The 22,454-nt window shown below is 39.7% G+C and overlaps 1 protein-coding gene across 2 annotated transcripts; it reads right to left on the bottom strand.

Moving 5' to 3' along the window:
- Nucleotides 1-257: 257 nt before the first annotated feature.
- cryzl1 (crystallin, zeta (quinone reductase)-like 1) lies at nt 258-22,454 on the bottom strand. Of its 2 annotated transcripts, XM_047352556.1 has the most exons (13): nt 22,281-22,454; nt 21,995-22,072; nt 16,226-16,298; nt 16,041-16,085; nt 11,035-11,103; nt 9,893-10,026; nt 9,681-9,792; nt 9,517-9,537; nt 7,963-8,061; nt 7,766-7,878; nt 7,571-7,676; nt 6,526-6,571; nt 258-1,341 (listed from the first exon to the last, which is right to left on the bottom strand). In XM_047352556.1, exons 1-13 carry the CDS (start codon nt 22,344-22,346, stop codon nt 1,245-1,247), a joined length of 1,059 nt encoding a protein of 352 aa, XP_047208512.1. In that variant the 5' UTR covers nt 22,347-22,454; the 3' UTR covers nt 258-1,244. The 2 variants fall into 2 exon arrangements, with proteins under 2 accessions (XP_047208512.1, XP_047208513.1); XM_047352557.1 differs by lacking the exon at nt 9,517-9,537.

The following is a 22,454-nucleotide window of genomic DNA, read 5'->3' on the forward strand; positions in this document are numbered from 1 at the left end:
ACGTGTATGCATTGCAGTGAGGTTTTATCTTTTCTTAGTTCTTGCAATTCTTGAGCCATCTGGAATTCGTGGAAAAAGTATTCGTTATCTTAACCACTCAGGGCTATTGCAGCTCCTACAGCTGCCCAAATCTCTCCTCTGTGCTTGGAAAAAAAATATATAATTATTAGAAATAAAGGTAATTACTATTTTAAAAAAGTAAAAAAACAAAACACCAAAACGATATTTTTTAAATACAAAGAAATATCAAAACAAAGTAAAACTTTATATCTTTTATTTAGTTTATTACAATTTATGTCCAAAAACAAACACTTTGTTTTCTTCATTCTATTGGCAAAAACAATCACTTAAGATTTTAACTACTAAATATCAAGTTATTCAAATAAAATTAACTCTTTTTAGTCTCTTTTTTTATATTTGATGGAAAATCCCATGAAATGTTAATAATATTAACGAATTTAAACGTAATCGTACCTGATTCTTAAATGCATTCGGCCTATTGTTAGCTCATTCCTATCGTTCTTGAAGTATTCTCAATAGATTCTTGTAAATTGTACAAAATTCTTGACAATATTCATGAATGTCAAGCCAAATCTCAAGATTTATCTTTACCTACAGTACCTTTGCTGTAACTGAATTTTAGGGGGTCACAAACTGGAACAGAAAACATGAATCCTAAAATGTTGCAATACTAATTATTGGTGGTCTGTGTGAAATAGTGGTTTAAGATGCAGGAATTAACACAGGTCACAGCCGGCTACATCTAATCATCTATTCTTATACAAGACAGTATTGATTGAGTCAGTACACATAAAGTCAATTTTACATCATTTGGATGTAGAGATGTTAACAGTTTCCACAAACCTGGCTTTGACTGACAGCTGTAAATAATGTTCCACCTTTATTGTCAATGTTACACCGATTGAGAACATTAGAAATTATAAGATATAAACAAACAAGGAAAGAATGGATTTTTATTTGGTCATTGAAAACATAGTTTTTAGTCTTCTTGATTTATTGAAAAAAAACTATTTCAATTGACTGTGCAGTAACAACCATTTCCTTACAGCAGACACACTTGATCTTCTAATTTCACACATGCAATTTTATTTTTATTGTATTATCAACATATTTTTAACAAACAGCTTTTATGTATTTTTTAAACAACTGTTCACAATGACTTAATTTCCAGTGTGTAATATGTCAAAGATCTGGACCCAGAACTGAGTGGGTTTTATGTTTTATTAGAGCTGAACAACAACCTTTTTCTTGGGATGACGCTGGATAGTCTCCATGGCAACAGTGGCTTCATAGAGAGGAACAGCTTCTTGCGTCTGAGGTCTGCAGCGACAAGAGAAGTCAGATGTGATAATGTTGGACCTCAGTCGGTATTGATTGGGGAAAACCTGGTCTGATCCGGAGAGACGGCATCCATCCCACTTTGGATGGAGAAGCTCTTCCTTCTAGGAATCTGGCCGAATTTATTAGTTCTCCAAAACTCTGACAACCCAGGGTTCAGACCAGGAAGCAGGGTCGTAGTTTAACACTCCTCTCTGCAGCTTCTGTACTGCTACCCACCCATTACCCTATTAAGACAGTGTCTCGCCCACAGCCAAAATATAATAGATTAAAACATAATCTAAAAGGAGGAAATCAGGAAAATTTAATAAAAATAAACACAACTCAGACTAAAAAGAAAAATAAAACAATTAAATGTGGCTTATTGAACATAAGATCTCTCTCTTCAAAGACTTTGCTAGTTAATGCCCTGATTTGTGACAATCAGATTGATTTATTTTGCCTCACAGAAACCTGGCTGCAGCAAGAGGATTATGTTACTATAAATGAGTCAACTCCTACTAATTATTTAAATTTCCACCTTCCTCGAAATACTGGGCGAGGAGGAGGAGTAGCAACCATCTTTCAGTCCGATTTATTGACTAGTCCCGGACCAATCAATAGCTACAACTCTTTTGAATATTTAATCCTTAGTTTTCTTCATCCAAATTGCAAAGCACTAAAACCTCTTCTGTTTGTTGTTTTGTACCGTCCACCAGGCCGTTACTCTCAATTTTTAGATCAATTTTCAGACCTTTTATCTGATTTAGTGTTAAAGACAGATAAGGTTATTATAGTGGGGGATTTTAACATTCATGTTGACGCTGAAAGTGATAGCCTAAATATAGCGTTTAATACTATCTTAGACTCAATTGGCTTTGCTAAAAACATAACAAACCTACCCACCTTTGTCTTCATTCTCTGGACCTTGTGCTGACATATTGCATTGAGTGTAAAGACATAACAATATTTTCTCATAACCCTGTCCTGTCTGATAATTTTTTAATAACCTTTTGAGTTTAATTTAACCGAGTACTCCACACCTGAAAGAACATTTCATTATAGTAGATCATTATCAGACAATGCTCTAACAACCTTTAAAGAATCTGTTCCACTTTTAAATTCCTCATTATCACAGAAAAGCACAGTGGAGGGCAATAATTTTGTTTTTGCCCCTTCACAAATTGATTCTCTTGTTCATAATGTTACTTCATCATTGCGTGATGCATTAGATAATGCAGCCCCCTTGAAAAAGAAGGTAATTATTCATAGGAGGCTGGCTCTCTGGTTTAATTCAGAGCTGCATACTTTAAAGCACAATGTTAGAAAATTAGCGCTCTACACACCTGGAGGATTCCTACTTAAGCTGAAAAAATAGCCTACTGTTGTATAAAAAGACACTTCACCAAGCTAGAACAGCTTATTTCTCATCATTAATAGAAGAGAACAAGAATAATCCTAGGTTTCTCTTTAGTACAGTTGCTAAACTTACACAGAGTCATAGCTCTGTTGAGCCATCCAATCCCTTAGCTCTTAGCGGTCATGATTTTATGGGATTTTTCCAAAATAAAACTGATTCTATTAAAAAGAAAATCTTTGACAAATTCCCAAAGATGATTACTTCATCCTCAGCAAGTGAGACAACATTGGAAATAACTGTAGAACCTGATTTGAGTTTGGACTGTTTTGATCCTGTGAAGCTTCCTGAGTTATCAGAAATATTAGCTTTATCTATCTTTAGTAAATGGATCAGAACCACAGGCTTTTAAGGTAGCTGTAATTAAACCTTTACTTAAGAAACCGCTTGATCGAGATGACTTGAAAAATTACAGACCTATATCCAATCTTCCATTCTTATCTAAAATTCTTGAGAAAATAGTTGCTAATTAAATGTGTGAGCATTTACACAGCAATGACCTGTTTGAAGAGTTTCAGTCAGGCTTCAGAGCTCATCATAGCACTGAAACAGCTCTGCTGAAAGTCACTAATGATATTCTTATGGCCTCAGATAATGGACTTGTGTCTGTACTTGTCCTGTTAGTTCTCAGTGCTGCATTTGATACAGTCGACCATAATATCCTCTTAAAAAGGCTGGAATATGCTGTAGGGATCAGGGGAACAGTGCTAGGCTGGTTTAAATCTTATCCGTCTGACAGATTCCAGATAAATCATCTTTAAACTCCAGGGTTAATTGTGGAGTACCACAGGGTTCAGTACTTGGGCCAATTCTCTTTACTATATATATGCTTCCAATAGGTCAAATTATCAGGCAGCATGGGATACATTTTCACTGTTACGCTGATGATACTCAGCTTTACTTATCCATAAATCCTGATGAGCCCAACCAGTTAGAAAGACTACAAGCATGTCTTGAAGATATAAAAACTTGGATGACTTTAAATTTGTTGCTTCTAAATTCAGACAAGACAGAAGTAGTTGTCTTTGGACCGCTGTCTTAAAAAAAGAAAATGCTTAGTCAATCACTTAACCTGGATGGCATTAAATTGACCTTCGGTAATAAAGTAAAAAACCTTGGTGTTATTTTTGACAAGGACATGTCATTTAAATCCTATATTAAACAGGTTTTTAGGATTTCCTTATTTCACCTCCAGAACATTGCCAAAGTTAGAAATATCCTGTCCAGGAGTGACACTGAAAAACTAGTCCATGCATTTGTTACTTCAAGGCTGAATTATTGTAATTCTTTACTATCAGGATGTCCACAAAATGCAGTTAAAAGCCTTCAGCTGATTCAAAATGCTGCAAGAGTTCTGATGAAAATAAAAAAAAGAGATCCTATTTCCCCTACTTTAGCTTCCCCTTCATTGGCTCCCTGTTAAATCCAGAATAGAATTTAAAATTCTCCTCCTCACATATAAAGCCCTTAATGATCTAGCTCCATCATACATCAGAGATCTGATTGTTCCATACGTTCCTAACAGAGCACTTCATTCTCAGACTGCAGGTTTACTGGTGGTTCCTAATGGACATAAAGTGGACATAATGACCACTTTCATCCTCTTTGCTACATTCTCACACTACTCTCTAATTTTGCATTATTTGCTGTTATTTCAGCTTTTAACTTTGTTCTCTCTTTTCTCTTCCTAGAAGCTACACATGGCCTGACTCTGTGTCTACCTGTGACACCTTTCTGGAGAGGGGCATCATCCAAGCTTCTGCTGGCAGCAACTTAATGCTCACCCTCTACCGATGATCCACATGGCCCTGTCTTTCAGTGTTTAACCCTTTCTCTCTCCTAGACATGGCAATTGACTGAGCTTTTACTGTAACTAATTATATGTGCTCTCTTTCAGACTCTAACTTTGAAAACTGGCTCAGAGTTTATCTGTTCTTCCTTTCTAGGTGAAACGACTAAAGGAGCTACATCCATTAACATATACAGGGGTTGTACAGTGAAACTGAAACACTTGGTTTTAGACCACAATAATTTATTAGTATGGTGTAGGGCCTCCTTTTGCGGCCAATACAGCATCAATTCGTCTTGGGAATGACATATACAAGTCCTGCACAGTGGTCAGAGGGATTTTAAGCCATTCTTCTTGCAGGATAGTGGCCAGGTCACTTTGTGATTCTGGTGGAGGAAAACGTTTCCTGACTCGCTCCTCCAAAACACCCCAAAGTGGCTCAATAATATTTAGATCTGGTGACTGTGCAGGCCATGGAAGATGTTCAACTTCCCTTTCATGTTCATTAAACCAATCTTTCACCAGTCTTGCTGTGTGTATTGGTGCATTGTCATCCTGATACATGGCACCGCCTTCAGGATACAATGTTTGAACCATTGGATGCACATGGTCCTCAAGAATGGTTCGGTAGTCCTTGGCAGTGACGCACCCATCTAGCACAAGTATTGGGCCAAGGGAATGCCATGATATGGCAGCCCAAACCATCACTGATCCACCTCCATGCTTCACTCTGGGCATGCAACAGTCTGGGTGGTACGCTTCTTTAGAGCTTCTCCACACCGTAACTCTCCCGGATGTGGGGAAAACAGTAAAGGTGGACTCATCAGAGAACAATACATGTTTCACATTGTCCACAGCCCAAGATTTGCGCTCCTTGCACCATTGAAAGCGACGTTTGGCATTGGCATGATTGACCAAAGGTTTGGCTATAGCAGCCTGGCCGTGTATATTGACCCTGTGGAGCTCCTGACGGACAGTTCTGGTGGAAACAGGAGAGTTGAGGTGCACATTTAATTCTGCCGTGATTTGGGCAGCCGTGGTTTTATGTTTTTTGGATACAATCCGGGTTAGCACCCGAACATCCCTTTCAGACAGCTTCCTCTTGCGTCCACAGTTAATCCTGTTGGATGTGGTTCGTCCTTCTTGGTGGTATGCTCACATTACCCTGGATACCGTTGTTCTTGATACATCACAAAGACTTGCTGTCTTGGTCACAGATGCGCCAGCAGGACGTGCACCAACAATTTGTCCTCTTGTGAACTCTGGTATGTCACCCATAATGTTGTGTGCATTTCAATATTTTGAGCAAAACTGTGCTCTTACCCTGCTAATTGAACGTTCACACTCTACTCTTACTGGTGCAATGTGCAATCAATGAAGACTGGCTACCAGGCTGGTCCAATTTAGCCATGAAACCTCCCACACTAAAATGACAGGTGTTTCAGTTTCATTGTCCAACCCCTGTACTTTTCCTTCCCATAGAAAGTACTCCTGGATCAGTGCTTCTTTGTTCTCTTTGTGTCTCTGCTCTGTTCTCTCTAATCCCCAGTCGGTCGTGGCAGATGGCCGTTCACACTGAGCCTGGTTCTGCTGGAGGTTTCTTCCTGTTAAAGGGAGTTTTTCCTCTCCGCTGTCGCTACATGCATGCTCAGTATGAGGGAGTCAACACCAGTGACTCTCCACAGTCTCTACATCCTCATCCAGGAGGAGGTAATGCTACAAGTCTCTGACTGGATGCAATCTGCTGGGTTTCCTTAGACAGAAAAACTTTTTATCCAATTTGAATAAATAACTGAATCTGACTGTACTGTTCAATGATTAGGATTAATTGGAATGTATGTACCTAACTGTTGTGAAGTGCCTTGAGACGACATGTGTTGTGAATTGGCACTATATAAATAAACTGAATTGAATTTCCTGGTGATACATTTTTATATAGGGATAAAATATAACCAAAAACCTGCATGTTTGTCAAAGTTACCTGAGAACTCCAGCTGCCATCTTCTCCACGATGTCTTTCAGAATATCTGAAAACAGCTGTTAAAGACTAATACTATGGATGGTCCAGCGTCGGTCAGAGGTTTACATGCACTAACCATCGCTATAAGTGGTTAGTTCTTGGTCTTTAAGGATGCACTGAACAGCTTTTTTTTCCAGGGTGGACTGACTTTACAGGAAATTCTGTGAGTTTTTCTTTTTCCCAAACAGGTTCAAACAGGGTTAATTATTTACATACACCTCTAATATTGGGCTAAATGTCCCTCTGCAGGGTGCAGACAAACCACAAGCTTGTTGTAGCCATAAAGAATCTGCTGGCGTAATTCTGACTGAATACTTTTCCAAGGTCCTGCCTTTCAAGCATAGTTCACACATTTTCAATAGGTTCAAAGTCAGGGCCATTAGAAAAGCTTAATGTTTGTCTGCTTTATCAGTTTTAAAAGCGGTTTTCATGTCCTTCTGGGATCATTTTCCTGTTGGAACACTCAACTGTGTCCAAGTTTCAAACATTTAGCTGTTGATTTAAGGTAATATTAAAAACTAGTCCTCCTCTCCATTATCCCAAAGCACCTAACCTTCTGGCACCATGGTGCCACCACTCCCATGCTTGACAGTTGTTGCAGTGTTCTGGGGTTTGAGAGCCTCACCTGGACTTCATCAGGCATTGGCCTTGTCACTGAGGCCAAGCAGCTCAATCTTTGTCTTGCCCAATGATAAACATTTCTCCAGAAGACATTTGGCTTTCGATGAGGACAGCTACAAATTTCGGTCAAGCTAGAAGGTGTTTGGAATAAGGGCTTCTTTTATGGTCTGCAGTCTCCCAATCCATGTTGAACTTGGATGTAAGTGACAGAGATTGAGCTGTTTGGCCTTGATGACAAGGCGACTGCTTGCTGTGTGTGTAATCATGACTATGTATGGATTAGATGAAATCCACAATAAATTCAAACTTGTGCAACCGATTATCGTTTTTGACGAAAGTGAAGAGTGTATGTAAACTTGTGAGTGTTGCTACGAGCACAGGATACGGAGATATCTTCCTTGCTGAGCTGATGAAGCAGTCCAGACCTCGGGGTTGAGGAATGACACAGAGGCTGATTTTAGATACAGTAACCTGCAGTCTGGAGGATCCAACTGCAGACAGAAAAAATATATCTTAACCAGCACATTTCTTCAGAACTTGACCAAAGTCTAAACTAGCAGGAACCGTTCTGAGGTCTGACCTGCAGGTTTTTGTGGGATGTGACCCAGTGCCCGCCCACTCCCAGTACACTGATGATGTCATGCTTGTGAGGCAGTAATTTCTCTTCCCCCTCCTCATCTCCATGCAGACGAACTTTAAATAAGAAAAGGCCAAAGTTTCATTAATAAATCATTACATTTTAAACACAGGCATGCTTATCCTCAATTGTATTTTCACCTTCAGAATCCACAACTATATCCACTCCCAGTCCTCCAGTCTCCTCCAGAACCGCTGACAGCAGATCCGGTGATCCGTTATGCACCGGAATAACTCTGGCTTTTTGAACAAAAACACAACCACAGCATACAGTGAGGTACTGGGGCTGATTTTAGATTTCAACAAAGCATTTGAATAGATTTAAATGTCTCTATATCCTACAGTACCACTCAAACATTTTGGGATTTACAAAAACGTTGTTCTGCAAACCTTTGCATCAGTTTTCCTAAATAAATTGTTAGATTATATTGAAGACTTTTGGAAAAAACAGCTTTGTGGAAGAAATGGCCACAAAAAGCCCCCCATTTCCAACAAAAACACCAAGATCAGACTAAGAGTCTACAGGAAGAACAGACGGAGCAAAAGGCTTGTGCAAAGTTAGCTTTTCTCTGGATGTTTGTGGAGGTTTCTCCGTTGAGAAAAAAAGTTAAGGTCATTTTAAGTCACAGTTTGTGAATCATCAGTAAGAAAGAGACTGGGCATAAATAGTACCCAGACAACCATGGTGGTGGTAGTATGATGGTCTGGGGCTGGTTTGTTGGTTCAAAACCTGGAAGATCTCTCTAATCGATGGCACCCAGAATTCTGCTCCCTAGCAGATGTTAGACCATCAGTTGGTCACCTTAATGTGAAGCACACTTGGGTTAGGCAGCTCAACAATGATCCACATCTGAATGGCTCCGAAAAAGAAAAGAAGAAAAAAGAAGGCTTTGGAGTGGCCTAATCAAAGTTCGGACCTCGAACAATTCTGCAAAGAAACATGCGGTAAAATTCCTCCACAGTGATGTGAAACAATCTTTGCCAGTTATTACAAACGCTTGATGGAAGTTGTTGATTCCCAGGCTGGCACAACAGTTAATAGGTTTAGGTTTTTCCCAAAGGGCTAGGTGGGTTTGGGTCGCTTTGTTCCCTTAATAAATTAAATCATAATTAAATTGTAATCGGATACATTTAAGTATCGGCAAAAAAAGCCAAAATAAAGGGTAAAAACACTATAATCCAAACCTCTGTGTATACCTGTACTGATCAAATATCTTTCAGTCTCACAAAAGTTTAATAACAATGCTGCACTGTTAGCTTCTTCAGAACTTAGAAACCTTATAAAGAACCAAGTATAGACAGATTCATTTAAAGGAACTTTATAATATCATGAAGTTGAAAAGTTCCAGATTTCTTTCTCCCTTATTTCTCATACTTAACTCATATATAGATTTATTACACATAGAGTGGAATAATTAAAGCTTTTATTTATTGTAATTTTGACATAGAGATAATGAAAACAAAAAATTCTGTATCTCAGAAAATTAGAACACTACATTACACCAATTTAAAAAAAGCTTTTTTAAATGTATGACTGTATGAATGGCCATATTACAGCCTACACATGGAATCTATGAAATATATTAGATGAATTTTCTGAATGAGTGACAAAAAATATTGAACTTTTTGAACATATGTTAACTTTTTGAGATGTGCCTGTAGGGTTTGAAAATAAAAGAAAGAAAAAGATCTCACCTACTAAAGGATCCTGAATGCCTGAGGAACATATGAAGGAGACGAGGGAAGTAAAGGAAGCAAATATGAAAGTGAAGGAAGGAAAAACAGCAGCTGAGTATAGCTAGAAAAAGCTGCATTTAATGAAATGATGTGCAGCCTTCAAAGCGCTGGCGAGTACAAACCTATGCTGGGCCGAAGCTGCTCCAGGAAGGTTTGTTTCTGTGGTGAGGGTGATGTTGTGAGAACCTTCACTCCGTGATAACAAGCCAACTGGATGCACATGAGGCCAAAAGGCTGCACAATGAGAGGAGACATGAAAATGATCAAATCATACTTCCCTGACATCATGGTCATTCTCAGACTATATGACGTGTGCATTTAGTGTTTTACATACACTGGCCCCGTCCATCACCAGTAGTGTGTGTCCGGCTGCCATGCGAGCATGTGTGTGTAGAGCAGTGTAAGCACAGACTCCATCACGCAGCGCTCCCGCGACACACACTGAGCTAAGCTTTTCCGGCTTCTGAACTGCAGAACAAACAAATATTTTGTTTTTACAGTGGTTTGCTAAAGTATTTGCACACCTTCAACATTTTAACATTTTGTCACTGTAGAGTCATAAAGTTAAAGGTACTGTTTATAGATTTAGATATAGATGAGCTGTGGATCTCTGCAGCTCCTCCAGAGAGAGGATGTGGGTATTGGATGACTCTCTGGTAAATGCTCTTCTTGCCTGGCCAGTCGGTTTAGGTGGACGGCCATGTCTTAGCGGATCTGCAGTTGTGCCATACTCTTTCCATTTTTGAATGATGGATTGAGCAGAGAGGCATTCCTTGGTCTTCGTGGTGCTGCCTGTTCTCTAATGTTCTCTAACAAACCATTCAGGCAGAACAGCTGGATTTATACTGAGCTTAAATTATACACAGGTGACGTCTATTTACTATCTAGGTGATTTCTCTAAGCAATTTTTGGCAAATAATTTTATTTAGAGGTATCCGAGTAAAGGTAGCTATGTATATATGCACAGCACACCTTTTTGAGTTTTCCTGCTATTGACAATAATGCTCTACTTTGTGTTGGTCAATCACATAAAATGCACTGAAGCTTGTAGTTCTAATGTGACAAAATGTAAAAAAGTTGAAGGGTGTGAAAACCTTTGCAACGTACTGAATTATGAAAAGAATTAGGATTTCTGGATCATCTCAATGACAACAAAAACAATTTGGTTAATTGTAGATATTCCATTTGTTGACACCTATCACAGATTCTTTACCTGTAAGTGCTTGGATTATTATATTGTATTTGTCATCTTTTAGAAAAGGCGTCATGGAGTCGCTGCACTTAAGGTGCTTTCAGACTTCTGTCAAACTCACCCTCCTCTCAGCCTGTGTTCTGTTGGTTCAATGTATCGAATTAAAGAAAAAGGAAACTAAGTCAACTCATGTTTTTAGTGGAAAGTAACTAAGGCTTATTTTTATAACATGGTAGCAGTGGGGCTAAAAGCTGATTGTAAAGAATATGTAGGTATGCATTTACCTAAATAGTATTCATCTACGTCAATAACTTCACAGAGTCCAGAACAGAGAGAGTCCAGAGGAAGAACTCCTGGAGAAGGAAAAGAGTAAGCACAAACAAAAAACAACACAACACAACAAAGAAACCTAAAATCAAAAGGTAATTGTCTTTTTTACTGTTTTTACTGGGTCTATAAGACACAACCTAAACACAATGACAAAAAAGTAAATAAAACTGAATAATCAAAAAACACTAAGAGTTATCTTCATCTTTTACAGCTGCTTCTGAAATATTCACATGATGCAGCCTCATATTTCATTTCATATTTAATTTCTTCAATCATCTATGAAAAAATTCCACATAAACAAAGAATGGTTCTTTTTTGTTCAAGTTTGTGGAGAGTAAAACTGAAATATCGCTGCAGTGTACAGTTTGGGTAAAAGTCAAATATGGGATGAGTCAAATCTTTGACCACAGCCCTAACTCAATGTGTTAGAGGTGTGGTCAAAGGTCATTTTTGGGAGGGGTTTCCTGCCTCTACTACGGAAAAGCACCACCAGTGGATGGGAGCATGGTGAGGATTTACAGAACACATTCTGTAGTCGGGTCTCAAACTGGTGAATTTTTCTCTTCTGTGCCACTTGTTTAGCCAATTTTATTTAGATGAAATGTGGAGAGAAATTGTGAAATAAAAAAGCACGTTTTTCAAGTTTTATTTGATATAATAATAATATTTGTATTAGACCCCTTCTCCCTTGACCAAATCACATTAATTCTAAGTGACTTACTAGTTGAAGGTATCATTTATTTGAGTCATATTGCCAATATTTTCTTACAGTAATGTGGGAAAAAATAAAGAAAATGACTTTAAATCAAAGTGGGTACAAACTGCCCCCCTGGTTGGTTTTAATTGATGATTGGTCAATATGAAATGTTCTGTGGCAAATGGCTCCAGTTCAAACCCAAAAGGTCAAGTATAAGTTGACCAAAACCACAAAGATATGAAACGGTGAAGGGGCATAACAACAAGCACTAATCAAATGGGGAGGCAGCTTGACCAGGGTCTCCCTGACACATTTCAAACTGCCAACAGACAACAAAACCAGCGTTCCTTTGAGGAAAATGTGTCAAATTCACAGGAGAGCAGCCTGGGATTTAACCATCAGTTGTCCTACAAATCTCAACCAAAAGAAGCAAAAGCATCTCATCCAATGGAGTAAAAACTAAACTAGCAAGTACATAGTGGAAGAAATTAGACTGTGTGCTTTCCCTCCTGTAACATAATGCCATTAGCCAAACAGATTAATGGGAGCTTTATTCTGGGACCTCTTTCTTTAAGACTAGTCACAACAATAGACATTAAAATGGTAAAAAAAAAAAAAAAATATATATATATATATATATATACACACACACACACATATATATATATATATATATATATATAAAATCATACACTCACTGGCCACTTTTATAGGTACAACTTTTCAAATCAGCCAATCAGATGGCATTAATTCAATGCATTTAGGCATTCAGACTTGTGCCCCTTTTCCATTAGTACCTACTCAGCGCAGTTCGTCTCGGGTCGGGTCAGCTCTGCATGGTTTGATTCTGTTTCCATTACACTTGAGTACCATCTCAATGTGGGCAAAATCAAGAGCAAGGTGGCCCCACAGTCCGAAAAAGTAACATGATGTGTTTGTAGTGACACAAGCATAACAATGGAGGACCTGCTGCTCAGTCTATGGCTGTTGTCAGACTCAGAGTTGAAGGAAAGATCCAGAGAAGGCTGTAGGCAGCAAGACAAAGCACTCTGGAAAGGAATAGGAAAGAAAGGGAAGCCATGGAGCAGTATCAAACTGAAGGGTGCAAGCTAGAAGATGAGGGTAAGCTAATGCTACCTAATGCTAGCTTGCTATAGTGATCATATAAACAACTGTTGAAGATATTAATTATTAAAATATACTGAGACTAGTTATGTCGCCCCCTACCCAATTGGTCATCTACATTCTTCCGACATTGCATGTTTAGCACGGAACAGCTTGCTTGGAACTGCAAGAAACCAGGTACTCAAATTAGTAACGGTTCCACGTAACTGTTACTAATGGAAAAGTCCGAATAGCGAGTGAGCTGTGCCAAACCGTGCTGAGTAGGGACAACTGGAAAAGGGGTACTGGAGAGGATGACTAGCTGAAGTTCAGACCATGCATCAGAAAAGGGAAGAAAGACTTAAATGAACATGACACTGGGATGCTGCTCTAAGCATTTCATAAACTGCTGATCTGCTGGTATTTTCACACACAACCATCTGTCTGGTCTACAAAGACTAGTCTGAAAAAGAAGAAATCTCCATTAGGAGGCAGCTGTGTGGACAAAACATTTTTTGTGATGTCAGACAAGAATGAGCAGACTTGTTGGTGTGAAAAGAAAGGCAATAGTAGCTGAAATAACAACTAATTACAACAAATGTAAGAACACCATCTTTAAACACACAACGTGTTGTACTTTAAAACAGATGTGCTACAGTGGCAGATGACCACACCAGGTGGTAAGAACAACAGTGGTGTGGGGAATATTTTCTTGGCACACTTTGGATCCCTCAGAACCAATTGAGCATTGTATAAACCCGTCAGCGTTCCTAGAGTAATGTTACTGACCACGTCCATCCCTTTATGACCATACTGTAGCCATCTTCTGAGGGTTTCTTCCAGGTGGATAATGCACCATCTCACAAAGCTCAGACCATCTCAATCTGGTTTCTTGAGCATGACAAGGAGTTCACTGTAATGCAATGGCCTTCGCAGTCACCAGGGGCCTCATGTACAAAGTGTACTTACACACAAAAACCTTGCAGCACAGTGTTTGGCATGTGCAAACATGAATGTTGCGTAAAAGTGAGCGGAAATCCACGCAACTTTTAACCTGCTGTGAAAATGTGCGGGAGCTACGCAAACCTTTTCAATCGACAAAACAAACTACAAGGAATTAAAACTCATATGAATACACTGAAATATGACTCCATTCAGTTTTATTCAATACATGGAGCAATAAAGCTGATGTTTTTATAAGTTTGAGCTTTTATGGTTTAAATCTGAGCAATGGAACTGAATCACATTTAGCCTCATACAATAACGTAACACACCTCAGAAAATGATGGAAACAACCTCAGTCAGATGTAAACCGTGAAACCTCTTTTGTTTTTGTCACCTGTTGATGGAAATGTTCATCGGTCTGTGCGCCAAGGAGCATAAAATGCATGTGAATCATCTAAGGGTCACTTTTATTCTCACTGAGAAAGAAAACTGTGTCGGATCAGCAGATTAATTCTAAACAAGTCGGGTTTGGACAAGCTAGAGATAATCACACATGTCCATAAATAGCTGTGTAAAGTTGTGCATAATTATGGAACCATGGCAGCTTTGGCTCAGCTGGAGAACACCATCAATGGAAAAAGTGAGAGGGAGCCTTTTGTTCAGAAATCCTACTGACCTGCTGGTACATGATGATGCATGGCTTATCAACCGGTTCAAATTGCCCAGAGCAATTATTTTGGAGCTCTGCATGGAGCTGGCCTCAGTGTTACAGAGGGAAACCAGGAGGAACCGTGGGCCGCTGGTGCCAGTTCCAGTTCTCCCTACGCTGCGGTCTTTTCCACCAAAGCTTTTCAGAGGGAGCTGACTGACAGGTCGGGTATTTAACAGTCATCCCTGAGCCGGGCCATGCCAGCTATATGGGACGGCCTCACACGTATGTTGCTCAGATATATATTAAATTCCCCTAAACTGTGGTATAATGGTAAACATTATATTGCAATTTGCAGCAATTTGACGATTTCTAAATGTAATCAGAGCTATGCACTGCTTTAGGACACCATCTTTAAATTAATGTTCTATTGTGAATATAAAGCATCTTCATTCAATATATGTGATGCACAAATGTATTCTATGAACACAATGGCACGTTGGCCTCCTGAACTGAAGATTCCTTTATACTATAATAATAATAATTCTCATTGTTCTAACTATAAGAAATATAGGATGAATATTCATGCCAACTATATTTGAGCTTAATGCAGAAGCTAGATAGCATCGTTTGGATTTGACACATAGCCTAAATTGCTAAATAAGTTTTATTTCAGCCATGGATAATAATTCAGCTCCTACCGTGTTAATGGCATTTAACCTTCTGCCACTCGGTTTTTAAAATGTATTACTTATACCGAATGAATATGAACTTTTTGCCTTTATCTCAGAGACTGAGATCTGTATTTCATATTCAGTGAATCTCCTCTTGTCTTACCGACCACTCCTGTTGCCATGGTTATTTGGACACGTGGTGGGTGCCTTCCAGTTATTTATACTCTTTTGCATATGTATTTACGGGCGGAGACCAGGCGGTTCCAGCGCCACGTGCAGCTGTGCAGAATTCACCTCAAATTGGGACGTATGAAGGCAACATGTGCGGTAACATGTCTATGCACAGTGTCATACATCTGAATTTTTTTGTGTGCTGAAATTTTAGTATTTCTCCCCACAATCAACTTTTAGTATGAATGCTGCGCCCTCTTTTGTGCATGAGGTCTTGATCCAACTGAACACCTTTGGGATGTGGGGGTTTAAATCGTGGATGTGCAGCTGACAAATCTGCACCAACTGTGTGATGATATAAAGTCAAGTTGGACCAAAATCTCTGAAACATTTTACTGACACCTTGTTGAATCCATGTCATGAAGAATTAAGGCTGTTGTTAAAGCAAAAGGGTCCAACTCAATACTAACAAAGTGTACCTAATGAAGTGGCCGATAAGTGCAGGTAAAAGTCTTTTCCAAGCATTGCACTAAATGCAAAAGACAAAAAGTGACAAACTTGCAGAATTATTCAGTACCACTACTTAAGCTGCTCTAACACAGTAAAAAGAATCAGAATATTAATAAAACATGGAAAAATATTTTATCTTAACTTAATAATCATCATCCCTCTTATTCATCATCTTCACCCAGCTTTAAGAGCCAAAGTGTCATTTCTCACCTACAACCTCATCCTCTGGCTGAAAGGAGGTCACTTTGGGTCCAACTGTGTAAAACAAAAAAAACACATACTGACCTATTAAACTAGTGCAGACAATGATCCATAAGGGCATACACGTATATGTTAATTATGTCAGATATTTATTTGCTAATGCAATAAAGTATTTTAAACAATGTGTTTGATACCTTCAAGGACAACCCCAGCCACCTCTCTGCCAACAGGAAGAAAATCCTTCTGGATTCCCACCTCTTGAATCAGCTGGAGAAGGACAGAGAAGTTACTTCATTACTGCTTAATTCAGCAATTCACAGGTGAAAGGTAATAATATTAATATCTATACAAAAATAAAATATTTATATTGTATAATGTTGGTGTGCATGTCCAAGTCAATGTTACCTGAACTAATGCACCCCAATAACCTTACAGATGCTAGTTTCTAACTGACAACAAGCCTTTAGGCTTCACAATGGGTCATGAGCCCTCCTTCATTCTCCAAAATCTCCAAGACTGTTCGAATGCTTCAGATTGTGATTAATAAAAAAAAGCTCATGTCAGTGTAAAGACATGGAATGAGCCAACAGCCTATTTAATGCTCCGGGGATAGGTTTTTCTCTGCTGCTTTCTTGGTGATCCTACTATCACCATGGATATTACATCTGCACAAGGAGATTTTCTGATAATCTACAAAATAATCTACATGTGAGTGGCCCTACAACCATTCCATCTAAACAAGGCAGATTTTCCACATCTCGGCTGGATGGGAACTTATTGTACTCAAGCGACCAATGCTCATGCTCCGACATCGGCTACTATGCAGGAAAACTATCAATCTATGTGCCTATCCAAACTCGGAGATCAGATGCCACCTGAGAACCCTCTGGTCTCCCTCCTAAATGAGATCAGGATCTCCACAGATTATACCCTCTGCACATCCTGCTGTTCAGCACTTTCACTGGGAAGAGCGATTCGGCAGTGGTTGGGCAAAGACATCTATGGCTAACACTTTCTGACATCCTAGATAAAGACAGGGCCGGTGTCCACCAAAGGGCTGTGTGGAGAATCCCTGGATTCCATAAAAGTGAAGTTTACACTCAGGAAAAAAAATCTCTTTAGGACACATGCTTGCCCCTACTATCAGTGGAAAAGACTGTTGCCACAGGTTAGCAGTTGCAGTTATGGATAAGACCGCCAAGAGTCCTCTCCATTGTAAATACAACTTTAGGAACCAAAACAGTTAAGATTCTGAAGGAGGAAATAAAAATATTTTTGGAAAACAAGATGTGCACATGGTTTTCACTTTGGAAACCAATAATAGTTGGTACAGCTGCCATTTCGAATGAAGAAGAAAGGTGGGGTTCTTCCCATCCTGGATTTAAGAGTGTCAAACAAGAACCTTTGCAAAATTTCAAATGTTGACTCTGAGATAGTATCTGAATGGTGTTGGCCCATGTAATTGGTTTCAAACAATCGATGTCACAGGTGTTTGCTTTCATGTACGGATAAATCCTGAGCCAGTCTGTGAGATTTTTTGTGAGGACATAGAATATGAGTACCTGGTCTTTTTGGTAAATTTTGAGAAAAGCTCACTGACCCCCATTCAGCAGTTTTCATTTCTGGTGCTGAAAATATGCTCTCTGTGAGCTCAAGTGCGCCTTTCAGAGCACCGTATGACTGTGTTTCACAGGCTTTTCACACAGGAGCAATAACCGCCGCTTGCATGTCAGCCCGCCTGGTACCTAGCGCTATTGCTAGATCTGAGACATTTTTGCAGGGTTTAGATGGACCACCATGTTTGGACCAGGACATGCAATGCCACTATGGTGTCTTACATAAACAGAGGTCCCTCACTCTCTTCCCTTGCTAAAGCTGTCTCACACACTCACAGTGGTGGTTCTGGTGGTCTTTACCTGGCCAGCGACGTTAGTAGTAGTATGCAGAAATAATCAGCATGGTGGTGGCGAAGCCCTGGAAGCTCTCTATCCATCGGAATCCCCTCTCGCACCCAGAGGGAGGAATATTTAATCCACACCCAGAACTGTGGGTGCTGCATGCCTACCCGCTAAGAGTACCATTCAGAGTGCCAGAGCATCTTCAACTAGGCGCTTATATGCAAATACATGGCAGCAGTGGTGTCACAGCAAAACATGAATGTTTTAACATTTCTACACTAGCTGATGGATTCAACTGTTAGGAATTATGATTGATTGATTAATCTTTATCAATGATTATAATTAAAAATCATAATTTGACTAATTTAATTTCTTAACCAAAATCCTCATTTATGAATCGAGACCAGAGATGTCTTCTGGTGTTGTAATTGTGGCTCAACGCCTTTGATAATTACAACCGTTACATACTCAGTAATAATTAATAACTATTACCGGAGATGTCACTGTTTAATCGACCATTTCTGCCGAAACGTGTGGAACTTTTAACCTTATCTTGACTGACGAATCACTTTTGCACACAATGAACCCAGAAACGCATCTTCTTTATCTATGTGAATATTTATTAAATCACAGCCTGATACAATCCGTTCTTCTGATTTAATAATCTTCACCTACTGAAACATGCAAAGTTCTACACAAAAGGGGTAAAATATCTAACTAAACAAAAATAAAGCAAAACAGCAAAACAGTTTATAAATGATGATATCTTTCAACCTGACCTGGCGCTATGTGCAAAGTAATTGGCTCCTAGACCTAATACCTGGTTGTGCAACAACTGATATCAAGAGTTGCCATAGCTGGCAATGAGTCTTAAAAATTCCACAGGAGGGTTTTCGAGTACGAAGGGCATGTCAAACACGGCACATCAAAGTTTCAATAACAAGGTTACATGCACATATCATTCAGAACACATTAGATTCTAACTGCACTAAAATTCTCCTCTACCCTGCCCGGCTATTCCTAATAAAGAAATAAAATTAATAAAAGGATGTGTTTTACTTTGTTGAAGCCTTCTTTCTGAGCGGAGGTGAGAGAGAATGGGGTGGAAGTTGGAAGTTACTGTGCATCCAGTTAACTTCAGGAAAAGCGGTCAATCTTTGTCCTCTGGCCTCCTTGGCGAAAGAGAAAATATGATCTGACCATCAAAGTCGACTAGAACAAAAACACGGTGGCGATTCGTGCCCTTGAAACGCCGTGTTTTTTTAGTTACATGTTAAGCTCACGTCTTCGATCGGCAAAGTGAAATTTCTGGCCTTCTTATTCCAGAAACCTCTTTTATGAATTCTTCGTTGGCCAACGAGAGAGAATAAATGAGATCCACTCGGGACTCTTCTCCAGGTGATGCTTCAGATGTTGGTAACCGGACCCGGTCTCCAGCTGAAGACGTATGTTCAAACTGGGTGCCTCCATATATAGCGCCCTGTGACGTCAGACTTGGGGCGTCCCGTCATATCAGTCGCAATGTCCTGGATACAAAATGGCCGAAAACGCCAGGAAGCCTGGTGGCATCCCGCACCGTACAAGTAGTCCAATATTCAGCAAACAAGTGGTCCAACACAACACACTTAAGGTTTACCTGGCTGCTGTCTCTGCTTGCCATGTCAGCTTTAATAGAGACACCAGGTGCTCATGCCCTGCCTGTGCGATTTTTAATAGGGGTTTGTAGACCAAGACCAGGGATGAGATTTAGTGTTGCTACCTAGGATCTGACTGTTGTGCTGGAGGCTCTTTGTAGCACTCCATTTGAGCGCCTTGAGTCGGTTGAGATGAAAATTCTGTCAAATAAGACAAGTCATCTTCTTGCTTTCACATATACAAAGTGGATTGGAAACCTGCATGCACTTTCAGTGCACCCCTTTCATATTCAGTTTTCAGCTGATGTCCTAAAAGACACTTTACGGTTTGTGTATTTGGGCAATCCAGCTAGGGGCACAACTCTGACCACGAGCTCTCTCAGTCGGCTATCTTTCTCACAACAGCAGGGGCCTCTCTTCACCTCACAGTGTGAGAGCACATTCAACCAGGGGTGTTGTGGCATCCTGGGCCTTATTCGGAGGGGTCTCTGTGAGTGATATCTGTTCTGCAGCCAGTTGGTCTTCACCACACGCTTTTCTTCAGTATTATTACCTGGATGTGACAGCCCTCTCTGTGGCTCACTCCGTTCTTTCTGCTAGATTAAAGGGGCACCACAAACTGGCTCAGGTTTGACGGCTGCCCTCCGGGCCGTGTAAACATATCCCGTACTTATAGTTTCTACCAAGTGAACTGACTGAAAGAGAACGTGGTGTTATGCATATAACTAATGTTCCCTGAAGGAGAGGAACTTGGTACACAATCACACTTCTGCAGCAGGACCTTGATTCAAAGCACAGTAGCAACCACCTCTGAATGACTCAAAAAACAAAAAAAACAAAATGAAGTTTTGGAGTGGCCTAGTTAAAGTCAGGACTTCAGTCCAATTCAGATAGTATGACCTTAAAACATGCCCTTCGTACTCAAAAACCCTCCCTCTCTGGAATTTTTAAGACTCATTGCCAGCTATGGCAACTCTTGATGTCAGTTGTTGCACAACCAGGTATTAGGTCTAAGGGCCAATTACTTTGCACATAGCGCCAGGTCAGGTTGAAAGATATCATTATTTATAAACTGCGTTTTGCATTTACTCAGGTTATCTTCACCCAATATTAAAATTTGTTTGATGTTCTAAAACATTTAACATGGCAAAAAAGCAAAACCAGACATCTATAAGGGGCCAAACACTTTATCAAAGCACTATATCTCTGTGAATGCAGTCAGGAAGAATCAGTCACACAAAATCCCTAATCAGTTTGTTTGCACTAATCACTGTTAGCTGATCACACTGAGGCTCTGACGCCTGAAAGTTTTTATGATCTGCGCTATTATAATATAATTATAATACATATGAGCTGCTTCTCGTACTTTTTGTCCTCTTACCTGTTCTCTATTTTGTAAAATATGACACCAGAACTTCTCTTTGACAGCATGACAAACATTAAGCATTTAAAGTGCAGCCCATGGAACCGTCAACCCACTTTCACTTAGCAACCTGTGTAATGTGCGCAATTTGGAGAAGTGCACACTGGGAGATCTATCCTGCAGCAGATACCATTCTTTATGTCCAAGAGGCCCAAACACAGCAAAAGTGTTTTTTCAAGTCAATATTTGTTCTTGCTTGGCTTGAATTGTCTAATCCAGGTGCTGGTTAGACCCTTTTTGTTGCAGCAGTATCAGGACCCAATACACATAGCAGCCATGGTGCCAAGAGCTTTAGAATAAATCACTTTGAGCATTATCAGTCTGGCGTTGGGATGCAGAGGTTGTATCCTTAACACAACCCCAGTAAGGATCTTTGTTCAAACTGTCTGATGGCCAAGCCACACAGCTGTGAGTGGGCCACACATTCTGGGTGATGTACTGGTGCTGATACCAAGTTCTTCCACACCACACACTGGACCAAGATATGCTGCCAGAATGATAATGAACCACTACAATTTCACCATGAAAGTTTCATGCATTCTCATAAACTGATGTTAGCTCTCACATGCCATCACACATTATAGGAAGAGCACAGCATTGTAATGTGGGCTGAACCTCCTCTTCATAACCCTGCATAAACTACACATCTCCTGGCTGATAGTTAAGGTGTGGTGCGGTCTTACTACAATATGAAGACCGCCTCAACATAAAGGCCGCTTGATTATGACCAACTTAGGTTTCTCCCTCACCTCAGTTCATTCTGTAATGTATATGTCAGAAAGAGTTATTGATGGATCCTATAGATATTTGCTGAAGAAATGGTAACTTCCACTGTTTACTCATAACCTTGCCCACAAGGGGTTATCTATGCTTAATTAACCCAGGAAGTAGTAAATAGTAGTTGTTATTTTCAATCTTTCTATGAACAGGTAAGTTTCCACAACAATTTGAGTGGCCTGTCCTCCAGTAATTCATAGTTTAGTTGGGCATTGCCCTATATTATTTTACCTTGAAGTCCAGCGGGCTCAGTCCACATGCTTTGACTTTAACTCTGATCTGATGTTTGCCTAAAACATCTGGGAGGGTCTGGAGAAAACAAAGCAATACGACAGTTAAAAATACTTGCTCATATCATAGATGAATACGTTCATGGCTCCTTACATGTGAGAATTCAAAAATGAATTCAACAGAAATATAAAGCATTATAATTGGCTTTTTCTGAGCCGACGCCTGACAGTTTAGTGCGCTGTAGTCTGAATGATGGAATAATGTCTGAATTTAAAGCCCAACTCACTGTTTCCTGAATAACAAACTTTGGCTCAGCATCACTTTTTGCAGCTTGGCAGAATAAACCTTTCATGCTGCCCCGTCTTTAATTCATGCACAGAAATGTTGAACAAGCAAATTCCCACTAGCAACGAGCTTTAGGTTTACTCTACAATACAAGCGGAGAAGACAGGCTGCAAAT

The sequence above is a fragment of the Girardinichthys multiradiatus genome, chromosome 22 (assembly GCF_021462225.1).
Source record: "Girardinichthys multiradiatus isolate DD_20200921_A chromosome 22, DD_fGirMul_XY1, whole genome shotgun sequence".
In the NCBI taxonomy this organism is placed as follows: Eukaryota; Metazoa; Chordata; class Actinopteri; order Cyprinodontiformes; family Goodeidae; genus Girardinichthys; species Girardinichthys multiradiatus.

Bases quoted from the DNA above. Each gene is read 5' to 3' on its own strand.
- cryzl1 (XM_047352556.1), bottom strand. From the start codon at position 22,346: ATGAAAGGTTTATTCTGCCAAGCTGCAAAAAGTGATGCTGAGCCAAAG. The intron at 22,073-22,280 runs GTGAGTTGGGCT...TGTTTTCTCCAG, and splicing joins AGTTTGTTATTCAGGAAACA to ACCCTCCCAGATGTTTTAGG. The intron at 1,342-6,525 runs GTAACTTTGACA...TTGTCGCTGCAG, and splicing joins ATGGCAGCTGGAGTTCTCAG to ACCTCAGACGCAAGAAGCTG.